This window comes from Apteryx rowi, unplaced genomic scaffold, assembly GCF_003343035.1.
Source record: "Apteryx rowi isolate R43461 unplaced genomic scaffold, aptRow1 scaffold_72, whole genome shotgun sequence".
NCBI lineage: Eukaryota > Metazoa > Chordata > Aves > Apterygiformes > Apterygidae > Apteryx > Apteryx rowi.
In genome coordinates, this window is record NW_020451005.1 from 1,119,308 (window position 1) to 1,143,827 (window position 24,520).

General features: G+C 39.1%; 1 protein-coding gene across 3 annotated transcripts in view; it reads left to right on the top strand.

The window, feature by feature from the left end:
* NR3C2 (nuclear receptor subfamily 3 group C member 2) overlaps positions 1-24,520 on the top strand; it is a 226,345-nt gene that overhangs the window by 180,408 nt on the left and 21,417 nt on the right. For all 3 annotated transcript variants that reach the window (XM_026087509.1, XM_026087510.1, XM_026087508.1), the window contains 2 exons: positions 6,322-6,660; positions 7,075-7,219. In XM_026087509.1, the coding sequence (XP_025943294.1) occupies positions 6,322-6,660; positions 7,075-7,219 (484 nt within the window). The remainder of the gene's footprint in view (positions 1-6,321; positions 6,661-7,074; positions 7,220-24,520) is intronic.

A 24,520-nucleotide genomic window follows, 5' to 3' on the forward strand; every position in this document is an offset into this window, starting at 1 on the left:
GCTAAATTTGAATACTCATGCAGTTCTGCAAACAAGATATTACTGTGTTAGAGAACTATTGAGTTAACCACAATATTTGTGTTCTGTAATCTACTATTGATAGCATTCTGCTCTTTGGCATTTTTGGATCCCATTTCTTTAACAATAATGCTGGTGAAAATTATGAATTTAGAGCCTGTGAAAAATAGTTATCAGATTTGTGCCTGTATGGGTCTGTAACTTAGTTCATGTGTATTTCCTGGCAACAGAGAGAACATGGATTTCCTCCCTCCAAACATGTACAGCATGTGCAAGTTCACTGTGGTACTTTGAAAAAGAGCCTATAGTAGCTTACCTGTCTTGTAACTACCCCAAAACCTCAAACTTGACCCCCCAAAATCAGCAATGCCATAGGTTTGTAACTGATGTTTGTATTAATTTGTGTTCAGAAAATAATTTACAATAGGGGCCAGTTAATAATACACAGTTAATGTCCTGTTCGTTAGCATGCAGCAGTGTAAGTTGCTGCCTATCGTTCGAAGCCTGCTGAATGTTTTACAGACCCGACAAAAACTCTGAATCCTGAAATCATACAACTCACTTGTTTGGCTTTTTGACAGTAGCCTAACTGATGAAGGGTCAATACTAAAGAACCAGTTGTCCAAATCTGAATTCACCCCAGTTTCCTGCCAGTAGCTTTTTTCAAATGATTAAGTCTGGCCTTTTTGCTAAATCATAAGACTGAGACTGTAGTTAGGGGGAAAGAAAATTACCTTACAGTTTTAACAGTGCTTAAGACTGTGTTAAAGTGATTTTAATCCAGCAGCTCAGTCTTCCTCCGCGCCTCTGTAGGAATTCCTTGTCCCTTTCTAGGCAGATGGCATTAACGTTAAGGGTGATAAACAAACACGCTCCTGTTTTCGGCTTGCTGTCATTGAGGTCTTCCAAGTATTTGGAACAAGATGTGGTTTTGAGGAATTTGCAGACTTTTCTTTGAACGTGTTGGACACAGGCCTGCTTGTATAAAATCCAGGTAAATGTTTGCCTATCCCTTCCAGGGGAATAGGGACTGCTATTTTTAGTCAGACTCGTAGCTCATTATGCTATATACTGTTAGTATATTCCATTATACTATAATTTATTGTTAGAGCTACAGGGAACATCTGTTGGATGTGCTTTTTTTTAAAGTCCAACTGTATGTTGCTTTTCAGATACTTCACCTAATTTCTTTTTTCATGTGCGTGTGGTGCACAAGACATTGTAAAATACTTATTCGAAAAAATTCTGCCAGATATTTAGGTGTTAACCTGAGGTATATTTGCAGTGCATCTTTCACTATTGTTTGTTTTTCTTCAACTTTTACTCTGTCACAGATGATTTTAAAGTACAGGGATTACGGTACTGTTTCCTGGCTCTAATAACATTGAACAGCAAATGCAAGAAACCCTGCAGTTAGAGATAACATGCAGTCCCCGACTGGGCTGCCGTCTTGACAAAAGTCTTGTCCTTACCCCAAATACTCCACAGGCTTAAGCTGTGCAATATGAAATTTTATATTTCTTCCTGAACACTTTTTCACAGCCTCTTGGAAGTTTTTGTATTTAAGTTATCCCCAGCATGTCCCCAGTGATGAACTGGTTAACACAGAAAAGGAGAATAAATTTTCTGACATTGTAAATGCTGAGCGCTAATGGCAAATCTTGGCGCAGCTGTGGCTGCGCTCAAACGCGAAGACTTCTGAGCGGCCATAGGTCCTTGGTGCCGGGCTGGGAGCTCTGCGCGTCCCCGTACGGGCGGGCATGGGCCAGCAGCGCAAGGCGTCCCATGCCTTGGGCGTCCCCCTGGTGACTTGTCAACAATTTCCAACGTAAGACACAGGAGTCCTGGTGGGTGCTTGTTTTCACCTCTGATGCGGGGGGGGTCAGCTTTGGTTCAGTTGGTATTCCAATTAGAGAGGAAATGTGAAAAACACCTTCAAAAGATAAACTCAAGAGTACTTCTCAGAGTTTGTATTTAATCTTCAGTTGTTGGTTTCTGTGGGAGTTACCAAACCAGTTGAGCTAGAGTACTGGCGTGAAGCCAAATGAAAAATACAGTTTTCTTCACTGTAAACATGACTGTCAAGCAGTAATGTTTTTCTCAGCTTCATTTTAAAGGCACTATAATGGAAGAAAATGAAACTAAAACACATTTTTATGCCAGTATTATACATGGAAGAATGTTATTTCTTTTAATGAAAAACTCTTAGAGAATGGAACATACAAAATTATGTCTTAATAATATGTAATCAGTTATCTGTGTTGATAGATACTTGATGGAGTTGTTAAACCAATGCATTTCTTATTCTGGTATGGTTATGGTGAGAATGCTTTTTTTTTTTTTTTTTTTTGCCTCTACAAACATGAAAGATATGTCAAGTTCTTTATTTTTAGTCCTGTTTTGATAACAGAAAAAATAGGGCCTGATAAAACTTAATGAATAATAACAGCAAACATTAATCGCTATCTACTCCTTCAGGCTTTATTTTTAAACTCTTCTCAGTGGCCAGCAGCTCCGTTAACTTATCATCAAGTATTCTGCTGAACTTGGCCATCCTAGCTTTGCTTGTGGGATTTATTTTGTTGAAAAATGTGTAAGTTCAGCTTTGCCCTTCTAAGGTAAATGCAAACTATATTTAATACTCGCAGTGATTTCCCAGTATGTAGTCCTGTAGGTAGCACTGCAGCAAATGCAGAACAACAGCATTTTCACTTACTTTTCAGAATTAAATTCAAGAGTTGTCTGCCTTGCCTGTTTGTAACTCCCTCCGTTTTATTTTGCAGCATGAGGAAAGCTTGTTTAACAAAATGTCTGATCAGCTGCTGCTTTGTAAAATAGCTTATTGGATACTAAGAACAGAAATTGCATCTTGAAGAATGGATGTCAGCGTCCATGTAACTCAATGCATTAGAGGATGAAAAATCCTTCAGTTGTGCTTCCTTGCGGAAGGAGCAGGCCAGATTGTTTGAATGAGCTTTCTTAAGAGTTTCATGATAGAATAGTAAGAAATAGGAAAGGACTTTGAAGGGTCTTCTGATCTATCCTGTCTCTTGAGACAGAATCAGCAGTAGCTGAACCTTTCCTGGCAGATATTTGTTTCACTTCTTCCTCATAACCTACAATGATGGTGATTACAGTGTCTCCCTAATGTAATCTGTTCTAATGCTTTGCTTTCAGATATTTAGGAAGTTTTTGTAAAAAGTGTATGGATGGATGATTAATAGAATTTTGAACTAAATGTGAATAGTGCTGGCGCACTTTTATTTGTGTATTTAATTCTTTTATTAAAAAAATTCAGCCTGCCTCAATTGGTCTGACTGTTTACAAGCACAGAGAAATTATGAAATTGTTGAAAGCACAAATATATGCTGTAGACAAGTTAATTAAATGGTGTCCGGCTCTTTGAAAGAGCAGAAGTTATAAAAGTTGTACAAAGTTCTCTCGAGTACTCTATAGATCTCCGAAGCTACGGGGATGCTGAAATCGGCAAGGAAGCTCCTGCTCTCCTTGTGTCCGTCCTGCTGGGTGGATGGGAATGACACTGAACTGATGTTCACATTTGCACTTACTGGGTGCAGTACTCACCACTAATAAACAAGATCTTGAAGGTGTTCGGTCAAACAGCCATTGTTTGACTTTCATCTTTGAAACCTGAATATAATTCATTCCTACTGCAGTGAGTGCTTACATTAAATATTATTATTTTATAGTAAAACATTACTATTTTATATAGCAATCTCATGGATTTTCTCTGACAAATAAGCTTTCATTGGAACTTGGGGTGAGCCAGCTCCTGAGAGTTTAAAGTACTGTCAATAATAAGGAAGCATTCAAAACAACAGGCTATTGTTGTGCTCAGGCGTGTATTGTCCTAAACACTGTGTATCTGTATCCTGCCTTAAAGACTTTGCAGTCTCAATAGCAGCCAGTGGGTGTGAGCAGGCAGGCCGGCAATTTCAAGGAAACTGTGAGACACTAATGGTTGCTGTGGTAAGCAGTGATCTCAGAACAGCAGCAGCTTCACTGTTGACGAGGTTTTTCTAAAAAGGTGGGGTTTAAGGAGTTTGAGGAAGAAAATGTAGTAGTAGTGTGGATCTTTAAGGGGATTTTTCATAGCCATAATAAGAGAAATAGTAACAAGTATGAAATGCTTGTTTCGAAAACTTCCCAGAAAGTACTGGCATGGTGTGCTGAGCTGATGTGCAAGTCAACATTTTGATAATGGAGAAGAGAGAGGAGGTGAGATGGAGGTTGGCCAGAAAGGATCTTGAAATGCAGAAAAAGTGCTTTCATTTAAGGAGATAGGAAATAAAGAGGGAGGGGAATTGATGAAGGGAAAAGCTAGAGAAGATGGACTTGGGACAAGGGATGGACTAAGAAGGATGTTTACAATAGTCTTCTCAGAAAGAGTGAGATAAGCTTGTGTTTATTGATGCCTGTAAAAGGCCTGTTGCAATAATCAAGAGGCAGGAAGATAAAAGTCCAGACAAGAGTTTTAGCAACGTGTAGATAGATAACAAAGTATGTATTTGAGAGCAGTTATTCTGAAAGAGCTGTCAACGTTTAAATGTAGTTCATTATTTATGGATTTTAAAGATTGTTTTACTTACCTTTTCTACGGTTGCAGTGTGTTCTGTTTTTAAAAAACATGCTCAGTACCTTGATGCAGCCTGTCTGAATGTTTGGTGGAGTATAGGGAAAGCGTTCAGCTAACTGGTGCCTTTTACAAGATGTTAAATAAGAGGGTGTCATTTTGTCTCTAGTTCGTGCTGCGTTTAACATGGAACTGATGTATTTGGCCTGTGCTGGTTAGAAGACAAATTACATGATCATAGTGATCCCTTGTGGCCCTAAGACCCCTGAGCCTGTAACAGAACAGCCTGTGGCACCGGACTGTGCACTGTCTCTTCCAGTGAGCTGTGGGCCTAGAAAACTTGCCAGCGTTGGAAGAGGTCTTTGAGCCAGCTTCGTGTAATGCCGCTACAGGGCCCTTAGATCCTGGGGTGACCCTGACTGCAGATAGAAACCATGATACTGAAGGGGTAAATGGAACAGGACAGATGACACAGAGCAAGCTGCGCTGCCTTTTTTGGTTATATTATACACTAAAAAGGAGAGAAGCATTGTGCTAAAATATATTTTTACCAAGACAGAAGTTCAACCCAAAATTAAATACAAAATATAAAATGAATAAATAGTTTATTTCTCCATCCATTGAAATCAGTGGGAAATACTTCTTAGACTTCAAAAATTGAGAATATTCAATAAGCTATTAGAACAAGGGGAAAGCATTCTAACTATGGTATTGGGTACAGTCTGACTATGGTATTGGGCTTTTTGTTTGTTTGTTTTACTTAATTGTCCTGTTCTTTATTTCCCATTCTTCTCTCACGCTGCAAGAGATTTTTGCTGGGGTGGAAGCGGGGCTTTCTGCCTGCTTATGTATCCGTGCTTCACATGGCAATGTTGGGAAGGGAACCCACGGAGAATGACTGGCATCTCTGCAAAGAGTGGATGCATACTGGCATTGCTGTCTTCCAAGAATACATAGTAAGAAAAATAGGGAGGGTAGCATTAAAACCAAAAAAAATAGAAGGCGGCAAATCGTTAGAGAAATGTTGATAGCAGTGAGAGAGGTGTTACACGAGGTTCAATATTTTTTGCTTTACTTGGTAAATATTCGTACAGTTACTTCAAAACTAGCCAAGAGAGAGGACGAAGCTGTTAAAGAAGTATCAAAGCAGCAAAAACAAAGGGATCTGACTAGATTAGACTGTTCAGAATGGATTGACTACATTTGCAGTTGAGGTGCAGCCAGGGTGTGCACTAGGACTCAAAAGCTTAGGAGGACTGCGGGTCTGCTAATTTTAGGTATTGCGGGCAAGATTTCTTTTGATTACCAAATGCAATGGAGAACATGAATTACAGACTTGTAGGTGATAAATGATTCATGTAAACTACAAAACAAATAAACTTCTGAAATGTTTAATCAGCACTGACCACAGCAACTGGGATGTTATGTGCATATCTGTATAGAGATGGATAGAAATGCAGATTACCGATGTTTTTTCCCTTTTCACATACAGTGAAGCAACAAAAGCGAGTTTGTCTGTTTCTTTTGGTCCTTTTTCCAGTGTAAGAGTGCTGCAGCAGTGACATATTTCTTAAGGTCTTGGTGATTTCTGCATCCATTTCACTTGAGAAGTTTGAGATGGTTCTTCTGTCTTGATTTTCCAAAAGCCAGGATTACATGGGGTTTCTCACTGACTTGGTTTTTGGGTTTTGTTCTGTTTATCTTTGCAGCCCGAAAGTCCAAAAAGTTGGGGAAATTGAAAGGGATGCATGACGAACAGCCACAGCAACGACAACAACCGCCACCCCAAAGCCCAGAGGAAGGGACTACGTACATTGCTCCAGTAACTGAGCCATCTGTAAACACAGCGCTTGTTCCTCACATGTCTGCTATTTCACCAGCACTTACTCCCTCTCCCGTTAAGATCCTTGAAAGCATTGAACCAGAGATTGTTTATGCAGGATATGATAATTCAAAACCAGATACAGCAGAGTACCTGCTTTCCACTTTAAACCGCCTGGCTGGCAAGCAAATGATTCAGGTGGTAAAGTGGGCAAAGATACTTCCAGGTAGGATTGTGATTCATTTGGTGAAATTTCTCTTCAGTTTTCCTATTAACTTAATGTACTATTTGCCTGACAAATTTCATCTTTAATCTGTGGGCTGTGTTGAAAACCCACATATGGGGAGTAAGATGGACATCTGATAGAAGATTATTGCATTTGTGATCAATTTAATGTTCATTGCATATGTCTGTGGTTGATATTTAAACAGTTTTAATTTTGAATAATAGCCTCTTACGAAGAAAACATATCACTGGAATGAAAAATTGAGTTTGGTTTTTCAGAAATACACTTTGTGAAAGTGTTGCTCACGTTCTTTAATAGCAGAATAAATACTAAGTGATGTATTCTGTGCTGGTTTGGCCAACCCTTGTGTAGAGCACAATGTAGTTCATGTGTATTTTCTGGTTTGTTCTCTAGGATTTAGAAACTTGCCTCTTGAGGACCAAATTACTCTAATTCAGTATTCATGGATGTGTCTGTCATCGTTTGCCTTGAGCTGGAGATCGTACAAACATACAAACAGCCAGTTCCTCTATTTTGCTCCAGACCTGATCTTCGATGAGTAAGTATTCCTTAATGGTCCTATGGTCCTATCAAGTACAAGCTGGAAGGAGTATTCCGTCTTCATGTGGTTTTCAAGTGTACCCACAGTGTAAGAAAATGTCATCTAATCCCAGCTTAAAAAGCAGCTAAAAAAAATGTTCATTGACTGAGTTTTCAGTCAGCATAGCTTTGCTACCACCATTTACTTTTCCTTACATATGTGGAATTGTTCACAAACTAGAACATGCTGCTGGTTCAAAATATGACTGGTACACAATGAAGATTTATAGGGAAAAAAACATTTTTTGGTATCTATTGGAGCTTGGAAGAATATCTAACTTCTAGGAATAGTGAATGTTTAAATTGCCAGGTTTTCTTCAAAAGAGTCATATAATGGTGCTTTTGTTAACAATATACAGCTGTTCAATGTGTTTTCTTGACAGTTTTAATTACCCTTCTTTGCAGTCATGAAAGAAGCCAAAATGTTATTTCAGTAACGAAACATCTTTTATGATACATTCAGAGAAAACAAGGATCAACCAAGGAACCATTCCTTCTGACTATGTGTGTTCCTTCATATTTTAAGTTCGTGTTTTAGTGCTGTGCCTTTGATGAGTTTAATTTAATTTGTGTTCCATTCATCTAGTGTTTATTCCAAAACACTGAAGTCAGAACATAAATAAATACACAGGCAGTCAAACTGAGGACACATGCACATCCCAGAAGGTTGTTTTTTCTAGAGGTAAAAATGAGACATAATCAATAGGACATGAGTGTTTATGAAGAAAAAAGCAGGAAAAGAAAGAACAACAAATAATTTACCACTCAATCTATTGAGGCATTCTGAACTGTTTTTTAGTGAAGAAAATGCTTTGTCATTGTCCATCTAAATAATCTTCCTTTGATTTAAGAATTCCTAAATAATCAATGCATTACAAAATCTGGTCCCAATGCAGTGAGCAGTATCAAAGGAGGGTTTGGGAGGGTTTTGTTGTTGTTTTTTTTAAGAGGAGGAATTGGTGAGTCACTGCATGTAGTTGAAAATGTACTTTCAGCTATTTTCCATGTTGAAAGCACCTCCGCTATGACTTGGGACATTAGAGAATTATCACAGAAAAAATATCTATAGCTAAAGTTAACTGAATGTGAACTCCAGAGAGTTTAATTCTTCTGGGAGAATGCAGATCTAAAGGATCGAACACAGAAGCAGCGTTCCCTCGTCTGAAGAAAGTCAGTTGGGGGACAAAATGTATTGGGCAGGGAAATCAATCCCACTTCCAAATAAAAGTATATGTGCAGTGCTAGCATTTTTGATTCTGAAGCTAGTATCAGCTTCAGAAGTTGAGCTCAACTGCGAGTTTTATATTGCAAGCCCTGAGGTGGGTGGCTGCAGAATTATACTGAGGTTGAGATTAGCATCTAGTCAGGGAAAGGACTGCAGGTTCATGGAGTGCAAAATAAAGACATCCCAAAACAGGTATGTTTGCATGATAGTGATCTGGTCTTCTACATAATTTAACAATATGCTCATTACAGAGCTACCAAAGCTAGCAGAAGGTAGATGTTTCTAAAAAGAAGAAAAATAAATTATTAGAAGCTATCGAGTTGTGAGATGGGGACAAGGACTTTTGAAATACGTAACTGGGGTAAGAAATTTCCTCAGATCAAAAAAATAGGAGTGGAATGCTTACTCCAGAGTGCTAAGAGGTGTAGCTCTGAAGCGAGAGTGTTGTGCTCACTTTGCTCATGTTGCATACTCTATGGAAATTCCAAGTTTTCCCTGTTTCCACTCAGTGAGCGGTAATTCATTGAGTTGAGAGCCTGCATTTGGAGTACTGAGTTTTGGGTTCCCTCGTGCAGGGAGGTCACTGAGAAACGGAACGGAGCCCCATGGATGGTGACCCAGACCATCAGGGGCTGGGCATGCGGCCCAGGAAGGGAGGCCGAGAGGGTGGGGCTTGTTCAGCCGGAGGACAACTGTGCCAGGAGCAGAGGGGATTTCACTGCAGCCTTCAGCTCCCTAACAAGTTGTTACAGAAAAGAGAGAGACAGACTCTTCTTGGGGTGCCCAGTGGGAGGATGAGAGGCAAAAATCACAAGTCTCTGCAAAGGAAGTGCCTGCTCGAAAACAGAAACAGGAAATTCATAATGAGAGTGGTAAAATAGTGAAGCAGGCTGCCCAGAGAGACTCTGGAGTCTCCGTCTTTGGAAATACTCAAGCCTGGGCTGGGCAAGGCCCTGCACAGCCTGCTGCAGCTTTGCCACAAGCCCTGCTCTGAGCAAGGGTTGGACTAGAGACGTTCAGAGGTCCCTCCCAACCTAAATTGCTGTGCCATTCTAATTTCAGTAAACCCTATTCTTTCTTGGTTTTGACAAAAGATAAGAAGTGAATTATTGGAATTATATAAATCAATACCATTCAGTAGAAAATGTTCAAATAAGCACAGAACATCTTACATCTTGGAAAAGTGAAGATTCAAAGAAACAGGTATTAAATAAATACATATATTCTGATATGGAAATCAAAGTAGTCTTGACTGGTTAATCTCTCAGGTGAAAAAAAATGAGATTGAATCTAGCAAATTCCATAAAACTTGAGTAAGTCTAAGAGCTGTTTTTCAAACACGTGGAACAGAAAACATAAGCAGTCAACAACGTAATTCTGGCATAACATAATTCAGTACAAATGATTTTTCAATGCCCATATTTCATTTAATTTTGTTTCATCTTTAACATCACTTCTTCGGGAAGTAGGTTGCTTTATTATAATTTTTCTTTCAAACAGCATTTCCTATGTATCTGTAGTAGGGTTTAACCTTACTGCTTCATTTCACATCTATTCCTGTGTGTTTGTGAAAATGTTCCATGTTTTTCTTTGCTACTTGTATACAGTTTATATGCCATAAAATCTTTGTTTAACGTGACAAATCCATACGGTTTGAAGCTTTGCTCTGGAATTTCTGAAGTCTGGCCTTACCTTTGCTTATTTGAGTGCTATGAGCTTGGAAATGTAGTGTGGAGTTACAAACACAGGCCTTAATTTCTGTACCACAAAATTTGTCAGATCTCCCTAAGGTTCACTTGATGCAACTTTTTGTGTATTTTGCTGCCTTTGGCATTTTACATGTATTAATTGATGCAGAATGAAAAGGAGGTGATTTTAAAATGGGCTTTTCCTACTGCCAGCTTGGAAGATGTGTTCTTGTTAACACCAGGCCAACATTTTCTTGATATTTCTTCATATCCAGTGTCTGGAGAGGTAATTTCCTGTCTCTGTGCAAGAAATAATTAGGAAGGTCCCTTGCCAGTAGTGCTCAGTGCCCCCAGAAGGTTCAGCATTTTTCTTCAATGAACAGTAAAAGAGTGAAAGTAGAGGTCGGCATTGGCAGAATATATTGCTTTGTTTTACATTAAACATATTTTCCGCTTACTCTTAACTACTGTGAATAAAAGGAAGTTGTAAAGATTCTGGAAGGCCTTGATACATGATCTTGTTTTCTTTCTTATTCTGAAGGCCTGTAGACAAGATGAACAACAAATGGGAATCTCTGTTGTTACGAGCTGTTAAACGCATCTTTGACTTTATAAATATGGTGCAAAATGTCTCCCTACTAATGCATGGTTTGATTTCCTGTTAGGGTTATGCAAGGCTAGAAATATCTGACTACCTTTGTTCAGTCATGAAATATATCTAATTAAGTGTACTGTTTGCCTTTATGGATCATGCATGTATTCCATTGCTTTACCTGTGCTTACGTAAACGTGAAGATGTGAACTGATAAGAAAATGGCCATGCAACCAAGTTACTCAGCACATTACAGAAATATTAAAAAAAAAAAAAAAAAAACAGAAAAGGGGTGTGAAATAGTGTTATTTTATGTTGTGTGTGCGTAAATAAGTTACAGTGTGTATTCTGTTTGCATCCATTTATTTTGTGGCATAGTTGTTATCAAAACTAAAATTCCTATAGTTATAGCTTTAGTTATAGTCCATGGTAAATCTTTAAAATGCTGTGATATATGTGACACCCCATAATTTCTGTTACTTGAAAGCACTTTAAAATGGTGAATGTTGCATATGTAATAACACTCAAAAGATGTTGCAATAATATTCCTAAGGCTGTGAACTCAAATCCTAGAAGTTGCAAAATTCCAAAATTAAGGTGATCTGTGGAATCATAACTTGAGCCCTTGGTGTACATACTTTAAAGACTGTATCCATAACCAAACTTTCAGTTGTGTTATCCCATAATATTTTTCCCATGCAACTCCTTCCCATGCAACTCCTTCCTTGTTGTATTGATCAGGGTGGATGAGTTGTGGGGATGATGCAGGATTATGTAGTGAGAGACTGTTGGATTTCTGTTTCATTTGTTGCAGTCAAAGAAGCCTTACACTGAATGGATTTAGAGATTCAGGAGAACAGAGATATTAATTGGGAAGATTTTCTTAAGACATGGCAAAACACTATCCCCGATTCAAAGACCCAAGCTCTAAGACGTTTCAGATTCCTACGGCAAAGTAACTGAAATCCCACAGAAAACATTGCTATTATTTAACTTGAGAAAAAAATATATATCTTAAGGCTTAACCAAAGACATTTAGCTGAAATTTTCTAATCTAATTCATCCTGAGGCAGGCATATGCATTGAAAATTTAGGTCTAGAGCATTAAGTTACTAAAATTATAAGCAGGAAACTGAGTGGTGCTGCTTGAAATGGGTACAAGAACAAAGCAAGGGGTGCAGAAAAAAAATTTTTTTTAACAGTAGCATATTTTCATGTATTCTGTCCGAAGCTAAGCAGAATGAAGAGTCCTACACGAAACAGCCTAAAACCTGATTTTTAAGACATGCTCCTGGGAGGTAGGAAAGGTAGTTTCAAATTCCCTGCCTGGGTCTTCCACTTCCTGGATGGATTAACCACTCAGCTATTAGCTGAAATTAAGCTTTCTCTGGCTGCTTCCTTCAGAAGGGAAAGTCCCCTAAGTTTCTGAAAGAGAAGGCAGAAGTGTATAGGTCCTTGAATCTGAATAATCTGTATCTCTGAATAGTAGGAGCTTCTCTGTTTGCAGTATAGAAGTCAGATCCCTAAATCCCAGAGAAAAGCAAGAGAAGCTCCTTTTTGTGAACGTTTCTCCAGTTTGTCAGCTGGCTAGCTATAACAAATCCCCAAATATCTGCTTCTACCCCTATATTATATTAGGGCATTGGCTAGTAACCTTTTAGAGGTAGCTGCACCAGGCTGAAGAAGGAGAAAAAGCATTTACAGGGTGCCGCAGTGCTAACAGAAGCTCAGCAGGAGCTCAAAACCAGCGGGAGCCAAGCCATGCTGCCCCTCGCCATGGCCATGACTCGCGCTCCCAATGTGTCCCAGCCCTGGCAGGAGGCCACAAACGGTGTTGCATGCAGCAAGCTGCCCTGCTTATCTGCACCTTCCCTTAGGGGAGGAGGCTGGTGGCTTTTCAGCTCTCCGCAGGTCTAAAACCTCGCTGATGGCATTGCTGCCGAAAATCAAAATTCAGACCCCCCCCATCCTCTTTGGGCACCGTGCTGAAGCTTATTGCTTTCTGGTCTAAAGAAACCGGACTCTCCCATGTGGCACCAGAGTTCACAGGAAATTCTTTATTTTTTGTCTCATTTTAGATTTTTTTAGACTATCTCTTTGTAGACTTCTTGAAGAACTTTCGAAGAGACTTAAATTCCAAAATCTTTTAGGAAATTTGCCCAAAGTATAGTATTTGCCATTCCAGCAAATTCCTTATCTATCTGTAAAATGGCAATGATGCAGGATGCTGAAAGAATTCAGTAAAACTGAGACGCTGTATTGAGAAATTTCAGTACATTATAGAAAAGTACAGCATCAATATTTCAGCAGTATTATACAAATACACGAATGACTAATGTGTGTGTTTTCTTACTCCTTTGATTCTTTTTGGTTTGTCATCTGTAGCATAAAGAAATAGATCATAGGTACATAAAAGCTATGTGTGCAGGTTCTGAGCTTTCTAGTTGTTTTACTTTGTTTTTACTGTCGGAAGGTCTTTACAGATATTTTTTACCCCAGCCAAGGACTTGAGGGTTTGTCTGAGTAAAAAATATCACTAGGTATTGTAAGAGGTACCCAAAATTATTAAAGTGAACTTGAGAAACTGATTCTAAAGACAGGGGATGGTTTTCACTAGCATTTAGGTCATATGCACCTTTTTTCCATCCCTGGAATTATTGTATGTCATATGCAGCTCAGCTCTGTGCTATAAAAAGGGCTCAGTAGACACTGCAGCTCACTGAGTACTATGTACAGGACTGTAAGAGCAGAATATACTGTTTGACATATTGATTGATGCTTTTAATTGATAAGGAAAAAAATGCAGGCTATGGATTTTGAACTAAGAAGTGGCTGCTATCCCTTTTATTATTGCCATTTGGGGCAACTGTGACATTGCTGGCCACTTTCCGAATTTGTAGCACAGTATTGGAAGGCTTTTTTCCAATATAAAATGAAACCTCTACTCCCTATATTTTTAAGTGAACCACTAATACTATTTTTGTAAGCCAGTTTAACAAACTAGCATAGCTTATTGCAAGTTAATATAAATCCTTCCTTTAGCATGCAAAATTTAACTTTCAATAAAATAAAAATGTAATATTGCAATGATCTTTCATGCTAAGCCTTTAGTAATTCCCCCAACTGTGAAGTGTTAAAATTCAATAGCAGAGAAGAGGTTGATATTAGCAGTAGAGGAAAAATAGAGAAGATATTTTTCAAACGAGGAAGCTGATGTAGAGCAAATGAAGTAGAGAGAGGGAGAAAAACAGTTTTAGTACATGGGGATTTCTATGAAGATTCTGCTAACATTGTCAAGGGATGTGAATGGGCAGAGGATTTTGTAATGTTGAGAAAGGTTGTAAAATTAAATTAAGAATTGAGATCTTGTATGGCTGAATAGTTAAGATTTTATTTAAAATCTGCATTTATTTATTTTGCGTATTTTATTAGTAAATAGCATGTTCCTTGTCTTTTCATTATGTTCCTAATATCCTCTCATAATATACTTGTGGAACCTGAGACCATTAGGATTTAGTGTTGTGTAACAGGCTGTAAGAATACAGCTACCTCTCTGTGACCTTTAGATGCTGAAGCCTGTAATTCTTTCTGGTATTCTGATTTCTATAGTAACAGCAGGAAGATAAATGTAATAAAATAAGCTGAATATTTAAGAACACCAGAATTTTTTTTAACCTTATATACCTCAGGGTGGGGAGAGGAGAAGAGATGATTCCTCAGATCAGCTGTGCATGGTGATAAAGCCAATAAATAAGTTGTTTCATTGTTGAAAAGATTACTGCTTCTAGTTTCCATGTAGCAGGATGATGGCTCTTAACCCTTGTGGTACTGCTTTGGTCTGTTCTGCAGTCTGTTAATCCTGTAGTGCCTAAATTTAGGTAGATTTTTGTAATCTTTTTAATCTAGCAGTCTCTAAATCCCTCATTTTTAATTCGTATTGCCCCAGTGATTGGTGCTACAAGTTGTCAATGTTTGGTGTTTGCTAATAAAGAGTGTGTGATTGGTGATCTTGTTGAAAGGTCGCCAGGCTCGCCTTGGTAGTCTTCCCTGCGTCTGTTTGCTTGCACGTATTATTTTGAGGAGGGATACTACATTCATACAATCCAGACTGGCAGTGCAGTAAGAAGTAGATATCTTTATCAGCAGTATTTACATCTACATTAATTGTTATTTACTTTATTGTAAAGAGCAGCTCAGTTCCCATCCAGAGATACGTATCAAAGGATTTTTTCTATACATATCCCCAAATTGTGCACTTCAGAGAAATACATAAAAGGAAATTTGAAGAACTACTGTAATGCCTGTTACCAATAGATGTAACCTGCATCAGGTAGTCTTTCAAGTTTTATTTTGCTTTTTCTTGTAAATGGGTTAGTGGTTGTTGGTAAAGCAGTAGATTCAATTTCATTGTATAACTTTGCAAAGGATTAGTGCTCGAATGCCATTATCTAATCAGTTCAAAATTTTGTGGAAAGTTTAGACCTCAGAGGATGAGAATTTTAGTTAAAACTGTGAATCTGTATAGGAAAATGGGAGATAAAGCAGTTTTAATGATATCTGTAAGACTGTAAAAGCAACTGTCAGAAGAAGGGGCTATCTAGCACAGTTTCTCACCTTTTAAAATGGCCAGTTGCAAAAAGAGTGCAAGATCAGGACAAGGGTAAAATGATACTTCTTCGTTTGCCTGTTCCAGTAGTCAGAGATTTAGGTACTTTCTGAATGGGAGATCACGTGCTTAATAATCCCTCTGTATCTTTCTTCTGTGAATTTGCCTAATACCTTTTTGAACACATTTATAATTTCGATAGCTAAAACATTCTTTGCCAATGACTTCTGCAGTTTAATTATGCATATTTGTTTATTGGAGATTTTTCTAAAGCAGGTACCTGATAATTTAATTAAGTACCACTTCATTCTTGTGTTTGCAGAAATAGTGAATATTTTTCTTTTCATCCTGTGCATGCCATTTATCATTTATAGATCTCTGTCATGTCTTGTCTTTTCTTTTATGAGCTGAAGAATCAACTAGTCAGTTTAATATCCCCTTGTATATCAATTTGTTTGGTGTACCCCTGGTTGTCCTCATCTCCTTCCTCTATACTTTTACTAGTCTGTTATATTCATTCTGAGAATGGACTAGAATGACACACCACATTCAGAGTGTAGGTTCACAATGGATTTGTACAGTAGCAAAATTATGATTTCTGTCTTGCTCTCACTTCTTCTAATATCCTTTGCTTTTTTGGCCGTTAGTAAATACTGAGTAAGCGTTTTCAAAACACCCCCCCCCCCCAAATGTTCTAATTGACACTTAGGTCTTGCTATTGTGTAATGTTAGCTAATTTAGAGCCAATTTTTTGGTACGTATAGTAAAAGATGATTTTACTGTGTACATTGTCTTGCAGTTAGTGATTTTCCTCTTCCATTTTGTCAGCCAGTCATGCAGTTTTGCAAGATTTTTCTGCAATTCTTCACAGGCAGCTCTTGATTTCCTCATCTTGAATCATCTGCAAACTCTGTCACTTCGACAGGTCTGATTTTTTGCAGATGATTTATGAGTGTGAGTTTTCAGCCCAGGCTCCTGTTGCAGAGCTCTGTGAGACTCCCCTGGTAACCTCCATTACTTGTGAAAAATGTCCCTTTATTATTACCTTTTGTCTCCTGTTTTTAATCTGCTAGTAATCCATGAAGAGCCCTCCCCCTTATCTGTTTATAAGCTCTCTTTAAGAGCTTTCAGGAGATCTTGTTAATAGCTGCTTTGGAAATCCAACTTTACCATGACTGCATCTCCACTTACCTCCTGATGCAAAGCACAGTGTGCACGAGGTCCTAGACCAGTAATTATCCATGTTGGCACACCAACAGACTGTATTGCAGCCCATATCCAAGCTGCATGCCCCAGTTTCCTTTGTGTGGAAACCAGGGCAGAAGAGAGGAGGAGGAGAGGTGTTTACTTGGGTCTCACCCCATATGGAAGTGGGATGCAGCTAGACCTGGCATGTGTGAAGCATTTCCATAGTATAGACACTGCTTGTACCAACCAGATCACCCCTGTGCTTATTGTCAGAGAGCTCTTATGGATTAGTGAGACATGACCTCTCGTTACCAAAACTGCATTGAATTTCTTCCATTATGGCATATTTATTTATCTGTTAATTCTCCTTTCAATCATTTTGCTAGATATAGAAATGAGACTTACTAGTCTCTGGTCTCTTGAGTCCTCCCTCCCCACTCCCAGACCCATTTTAAGAAATCGGTCACATTTGTCACCTTCCACTCCTTTATAAGGGCAATTTAAGCAATAAGCTGCGCAGCACAGTTGGTAGTTCAGCAATTCCATATTTAAGTTACTTTGGATCTCTTGGATGGATGCCATCTGGTCTTGGTAATTTATTACCGTTCACTGTATTTTTTTCTAAACCCTCTTCTACTGACACTTCAATCTGAAACTAGTTCCCACAGTCATTTGCTGGTGCAGAGCCTTCCTAGACTCCTTTATAGAGAGCACTGGTGCAAAGATTTTTAACTTTTCTGCTATGGCCTGATCTTTCTCAAACACTTCTTTTTCATCTTGATCATCTGTTGGCCCTACAGATGCTCCAGCAGGTTTCCAGCTTGTCATGTGTTTGAAAAGTTTTTATGACTTTAGCATGAAAACTTGCCCCATGATTTTACATTTAATTCAGCATAATTATGCTCTCTTTTCTTCTAGTCTCAACATGACTTCAGGACATCCACAGGACTTTTGGGAGGGTAACTTTTCAATTCACCCTAGATCCTTGGCAGGAAGGTTAGAATGGAGAAGAGGTTTGTCCCTTTCAAGTCTCTTTTTGAACATGACGCTGCTTTAATCTTTTTGCAAGTCAGTGTGAGCTATTTGGTGGCATCTCTAAATGCCCTTCATATTTGTCGTGCTTCCCTTCATTATTTTCCCTATACAGTTAAATTTTAATTGTCCAGATTAAAATAAAAATCAGGAGGTGGTTTCCGTAAACTGGTGTTAGAGGAAGATGTGCCTTGGTTGGAGTTGCAGGAAATGCCAGGCTTTGGACGACAGCTTGAGCAAAGTCTTAAAATTTCTGAGGCACTGCTGGTACAAAAAGAGAACTGCTGCTGCATGTGGACTGTAGCAGTAGTTTTGCTGATGTATCACTTCAAGTGATAATGAGCCCTTGCATAATGATTTATAAAACAATACCTAATGGGTACCATTTCTGGCTGTCGATACCTTTTTCTGATGGAATTTGAAGAATATTCATTGTCACGTGTGCGTTACGATCACTTATTATTGAATATGGTATTGAAAATGCATTTTGGTAAAGCCATACTTACATATTTTCGCATTTAAACTGTGATTTGTCTATTTTGAAATGCAAACCAAAAGAGAGTATTTGGTATGAGCATTCTATTACCTACATAAATGTTAATTCCAGCAGATACTTCATTTTATTAGCTATTTATGTGCTTGACATTTTAGGGTTGCATAACTGAGTGATTATTAAGTTGGATTTTAATACAAGTTTTCTGTTACTGATTGTGAGCTGAAACTCTTGTGTTGCAGTAATTATCCATTAGCTATTGCCAACTGCTTTGCATAGAACAGGAGAATAGTTACCTGGAACTTTAAATTCTAAGCTCCAAGTTCCTTAATATTAGTTACCTGGGGTTAATATTCTCTAGGATCATCAGGAGGACTCTCTCAGGAGAAAGCTTTAATTTTCAGAATTGCTTCATTTAATTCAGTATAAAAATTGACAAGTTCATATGCCTGGGAGGCTAATGCCCACAAAATGCCAGCTATTTATGTAGTTTTCTTTTAACATAAAATGACCTTCCTTGTCAATCAGTGATCGGCATTGATCCAGTTTAGTCTAATTCCTGTTTTGCACTGGGTTAGGCAGCTTCTTTTGTCAAGGTCTCTGCTGTGGTGTCAGAGTGCCACCCAGCTACACCTTGAGCAGCCTCTGCAGTGTACTGGTTGTAGGGAAAGAAGCTTGTAGGGTTAAATGTTTCACTTTGGTAATGCTGGGTTTATGCATTCTTGTGACAGGGTTGATGGGGGAAGATCATTACTGAAGTATTTCTTTTTCATCATCTTTTCAAGCAATAGATCTGTTTTTTATGTATGTTTTGCTTCTTTATAGGAAACAGCTTTCCTCCTGTTATAAGCGAAATTCCTGCAGGAACCCAGGAGTAGAAAGGATGTCCTAGACCCTTGGGTCAATCCTCTGCTATTGGAGGAGGACCTCACCATAAAATCCCCATGTTTTTAAAGTCGAWGGTAGCTCAAGGCCTTGTTGGCTTTGCTGTGTTGACTTAAAATACCAGGGTTGGCCCATGATTTTTTTTTCCACCTCTAGGCAAGTAGAAGAAATGCTGCCTGTCAATAGTGGCTAAAGCCAGGTAGGGCAGAGTAGTGGAATTTGAGGGCAGCAGGAAGAGCTAAGATGACTTTGATGGCAGATCTTGGAGCTCTGCTTTAAGAAGTTACTGCTGGCACCTGCTTGCCTCAGTAAAAAGGAATTAGTCGCATGAGGCGGTTCAGCAGTATTCACTGAAACAGCCTGGGAAGGTGGGTATGTGCTAAAAATCCAAACTCTCACTGGGAGGCTGCAGCAATGGCACTTTTCTCTTTTTTTTCTTCTTTTTTCTCTTCTTCCTTTTTTTTCTTTTTTCCTTATTTTTTTTTCTCCCCCCCCCCCCCCCTTTTTCTTCTGTGCGTGGTACAAGGACATTGGTTTCCAGCAGCACAATAGGGCAGGCAGCCAGGGGCTGTAACATTTTAACCTGGCCAAGAACAACCAAAGCTTGTTCAAGGCATTTTGGTATTTTGAGCAGTCTTCTTTATGCTTCCTCTAGGCTAATTCTTATCTGGATAAACCACCTAATTCCCAGCCTACATTTATTCATGGCCAGTTTAACTGACTGCAAAATAATAGTCGAATTCTCTATCAGTTAGTGTTTAGGGAGAACATCTGCTGTCTCCTCAGTAGGAGGAGGTCATTGTTGGTTCTGTAGATGGGGTATTGTATTTCCATTGGTTCACTGACAATTTAAGTAAAAATGCACATAGACTATGACCCAAATTTCTCCCCACTTGGAATGTATAACAAAAATCCCATTAATTTCAACAGGGTAAGGTGCCTGCATTTACCATTGATGCAAGATAACAAATATCCTTTCCTTCCTGGAAGGAGATGATTCTAAAGCTTTAAGAGTTAGAAGGCAATATGTTGAAGGCAGTATGTTTTCTTGTTCTGCTGTGATTTGCAGAGTTTCAGTAGTGAGCAGAGACTAGAAAGTGCTGAATAAGAAATAAGCGCTGAATAAAAAGTCATGATCAAAGTCTGAATTTTGCATGTATTTTGGCTTGGATTTTGATCAATGCAATAACTTAATGATGCTGTTCCAGCACTGCTGACTTTGGTTGCATTCATAATGGTTTCAAGATGGAAAACAGGTGTCTGGGTACAGTCCATTGAGCAGAATGCTATACAGTACGTTACCCGGTGTCGTTGCACATGCAGCACTACAGTGATTGCCCCTTTGCATCAAAGAATAGGTTCGGTCTTGTACTAGCTAGTGTCATTTTGTTTGCATTGTTCCTCGTGATGGAGCTGTTGAAGTTGAATGCTCCATTAAGAAAGAGTAAATTATTGTTATGGTAATATGTATCTTTTTTTCTTTCCTCAAGAAGCTCAAAGTTTTCCTCAGCAGGTGAACCTCTCTTAAGACAGTTGAGATAATTCAGGTGAAGGGGGTTGTAATTAGGTGGTTTGATGAGTTGTACAAGGGACTCTCTGTGATACTGTGCCTTTGGTCTTTTCCCCTTTTATCCACTGCTTGCATCTTGCTGGAAGGGCGTCTTGTGATGAGTCTCTTGTCTCTCCTAACTTAAAACTGGCATCTTCTCGCATGGTAGAAAATATACCTTGCTTTCTGAGGTTTTCAAACTTGTTTTGACCTTTGGGGCTTTGGTGGCTCTTGTTGTTGTTTTCTGTTTGTTTTTCCAGAGAAAGAGTGAAATGTGTTTTTTGAGTTCTCTTGAAAGCATTTTAAATGATGGACAAGCTTGAAAGGGATGCAGGTTTTAGCCTAGCAAAGGAAAGGCTTAAGTTTTGATTATAAAATCGGAAAAACTTCTTACAGAAAAATGTAAAATCAGGAAACACAAAGTCAGAATATGCTACAAGTGTTACTTGAGCTTTTTCTAATTCTTTTCTGAGCTGCAGAAGCCATGTGACTAACCCAACTGTACTGTTCCTTTGAGGTGCTGTCAAAGGGGTGCTTCTCCCAGTATTTCCTGGGGTCATCAGCATGCCACTTGAGTACTGATGAATCTTCAAAACACCCACCACAACTTTCCCTTTCTTCCCTTCCCTTTCTAACTTAAGATGTGTTGTGCTGTGACTTCGAATAGTATCTGTGAGAAAGTAAATAAAATATTGTGTCAAGTTTGGTTTGGGGCTGAGTTTAGTCTTTGATAACTGAAGTTTCTTTGTTCATGGGTTTCTTGCACAGATTTATCTTTTTGGTTACAGTCAGTTGAGTTATAGTTTCCATGCTCAACAACAAGATTTACAGTACTAAACTTTATGATGACTAATTAATTACAAATTACTTTTTCATAACAAGTTTGATCTGTGCAGCATTTCTGTAGTTTCACAATTTCTGGTGTGGTTGTTAGATTCTTATAAAGGCCACGTAAGCATATTAATGATAACCACAACTGGTATAGTATTTAGGATGCCTTGTGTAAACCATTTCCTTAAAGCATTTGTTCCCCAACAGCTGTGTATTGGTGATGGTGTGTCCACTCAAGTCCTCCATCTCCCATGTAGCTAGGTGCTTTGTTCCGCGGTGATGAGGACCTTAGTCCCATCTCCATCTGGTGCTTGAGCCTTTTGCCTGGCTGGGTGCTGCCACCGGCTCCTGGACCAGCTCACCTACAAGCTTGTCGCTTGTCCGTGAGCAGCAGGGCAGCTACTTTCACAGCAGGGGAACATAGGAAACTCAGTTTGTTTGGCTCATTCTCACTCAGGTATTCAGTTGGCTGTGAGTAGATGCCAAGAATGAGATGGGCTTAAGTGTGAGGCCAGTACCAGAGACGTGGGCTCCCTTTGCAGCTTGCCTGTGGAAGGAAAGCATTAAGTCTGGAGTCAATGATGGAACACAGGCAGCAGAGATGGGGAAAAGAGGGGATATACAGATTGCATGGGGTTAGAGAGAGATCCCAGGGGAAGTAGAGAGAAAGAGAAAACAAACTCTTTAAGAGGAAAAAAGTCAGCATCGGGAAAGTAGTTGAGATTTTCTCAGTTAGCAATATTTTTGCTACAGCTCATTGAGAGAAACACAACAACGAGCAACAAAAAAGCCCTCTTCCTCCCAAGGCATCTGCAGTTCTTTGAAAGGCTTTATCAGGAGATGCACCCTGCCTTCTCTTTCTCCCAGTGGCAAGGAAGGAAAAGGAGCTGTTGTTCAAGTTCTAGTGGGAACATTATGAGCAATTGTGTGACCAGTTCATACATGGTATTCGTGGCCAAAGAAACTCTGAATGAGCAGATGGAAATTGGGCAAAGTGATAGATGAGGAGAATTAGTTATTGTTGTTTGTGGCTGCTCTCACTGCCCACAATTCTGAAACTACAGGAGAGATCACACAGAATGCGATCTGAGCATTAAATTAAGCCTGAAAGGAGACACTCAAGGAATTTAAGATGGATTAACTTAAGGTGTAAAGTTTGAAGCATATTATTATGAAGGAGGATTAAGCTAAACGGAACAAATAACACCACTTTTGAAGGAATGGCCACACAGCGGATTCAGTACTTTGGCTCCACTCCTTTTCTTACGTAATGTTCTTAAAAGTCTCCATGTAGATGCATGCCTTTATATTCCAGATGTTCACATTCTCAGTTTTCCATGCTGTAAAGTAAATATGTTGCATCAGAATTAGATCTTGATTATTTTTCTTAACAAAAAACTGGGGTAACGTAGAATTCTGTTTTGCTTTTTCCCCACAGCAGTAGTGGTGTTTGTGATGACTTGGCAGTATTTATTCTTAGACGAGGCATTCAGTAAGCAGGAAGTAACTTTGTTCATGTTATGTCTACGTGCCCTAATTTGTATGAAAAAAATACCATCCCATTCCTCTTAACATGTGAGCCATTTTATTGCTTTACTTTGTTGTTATTCTTATAGTGTTGGGATATCTGGGATGCTGGCATCTAAATTTTCCCAAAGCTCCGTAGCCTTTTATTTTACACTATATGGATTAAAATCAAATGCACTGTTGAATAGGTAAATGCTCACAAAATGCTTATCTTGCATTAAATATAGTCATAAATTAATTGACATAACTTGTAGTAAGTAATAATTTGTAAATAAGGAATAAATTGACTGAACTGATTTTCAGGAGGGAAGCTGATTTGAAATTACGTCTTTGAGGTATGTTAAAGAAACTGCTTAGTAACTAGTTCTGTGTGTAATTTTGTCACCTACAAACAATGTCATCAGGTCTTCCTTGAGAGGGAGCAAGAGAAATGAATGTTTGTAGGTAGATACAAGACTAAAGAATAAACAAACAAAACTTTTACTAAAAGTCTTCTGTTTAGGCAATCATCATCCATAAAAGCAAAACAAATACAAAGAAAAACATGAGAGGTAAAATGTCACAAACAGTGCAATGTGAAAAAATAATGTTTTAAGTCAGGATACTTTTAGGTTAGCTATCACAGAGAGTGTTTTGCCGTGCTGTTTAGCGAAAGCATAAGAAACCCAAGACAAAACCTCAAAATGTTTCATTTTGTTTGCTGTGTGGCTTGTGGTATCAGATGAAAAGTCTGGCACTTCTCATGTCTGTGCACGTCAAACTAAAGTTGGTAAAGATCCTGCCTAGATTCCAGCTTGCAATTTGGGGATAACAGCTAAAGGTATATTTTTACCTGACTGTGTGACATCTGCAAATGAAGCTGGACTGACTTTCTGTCTTTATATGATGATGGTAGTAGTTGGTTTATATTCTAAGGTTGGAGAAATTACCTTTGGTGCCCTGTAAAAGTAATAACAGATGTAACATGCTATTCTTATTTTAAATTCTGCTAGTCTGTAGGCTTCTGAAATGTAGTAAATTAATGGGTATTTTTAAAATACAAATGTCCCTTCAACACTTGCCTCTCAGCTTCAATACTCCTTCAGTATTCCTTTGAGTCTTGTGGGAGCCACCAATACTTATATCCTGGATTTGGGTTTGGTAGTTTCAGGGGAAGAGAGGGGAGCAGAAGCAGCAGGATGGAGACCGCTCTCTGGGGTCTTTCGGGGTCCTTTGCCCAAGGTTACCTCTAGCTCAGCTCAAACGTGCCAGCAGCAGTGTGGCCTGGGGGCAAAAACAACCTGTCAGGCAAGAGGATCTCAACAGTTTTGGAGGCACTTGCACTTGAATCTTGGCTGCCAATGGTTCGAACTGTCCCCCAGTGCTGTTGAAGGGGCTCCAGTGTGGGAAGGAGCCTGTTGTGGGGAGCAAGGGCTTGTTTGCAGATCCTCCCCTATGGCATGGGCAGACCCTCAGTCTGCGAGCTCAAGCCTGAACCCAGGCACAGTCCTGGTGGCAGCATAGTGCCGAGACGCCTGCTGGCCTGAGGCATCTAATGCCTCATGGTGCTTCCCGGCCCCACGGACTGGCTCAGCACACCCAGGCTCACGCAGAGGCGGCAGTAGCACAGCAGCTTTCAGTCTGCCCGTTCACATAAAGCGAACA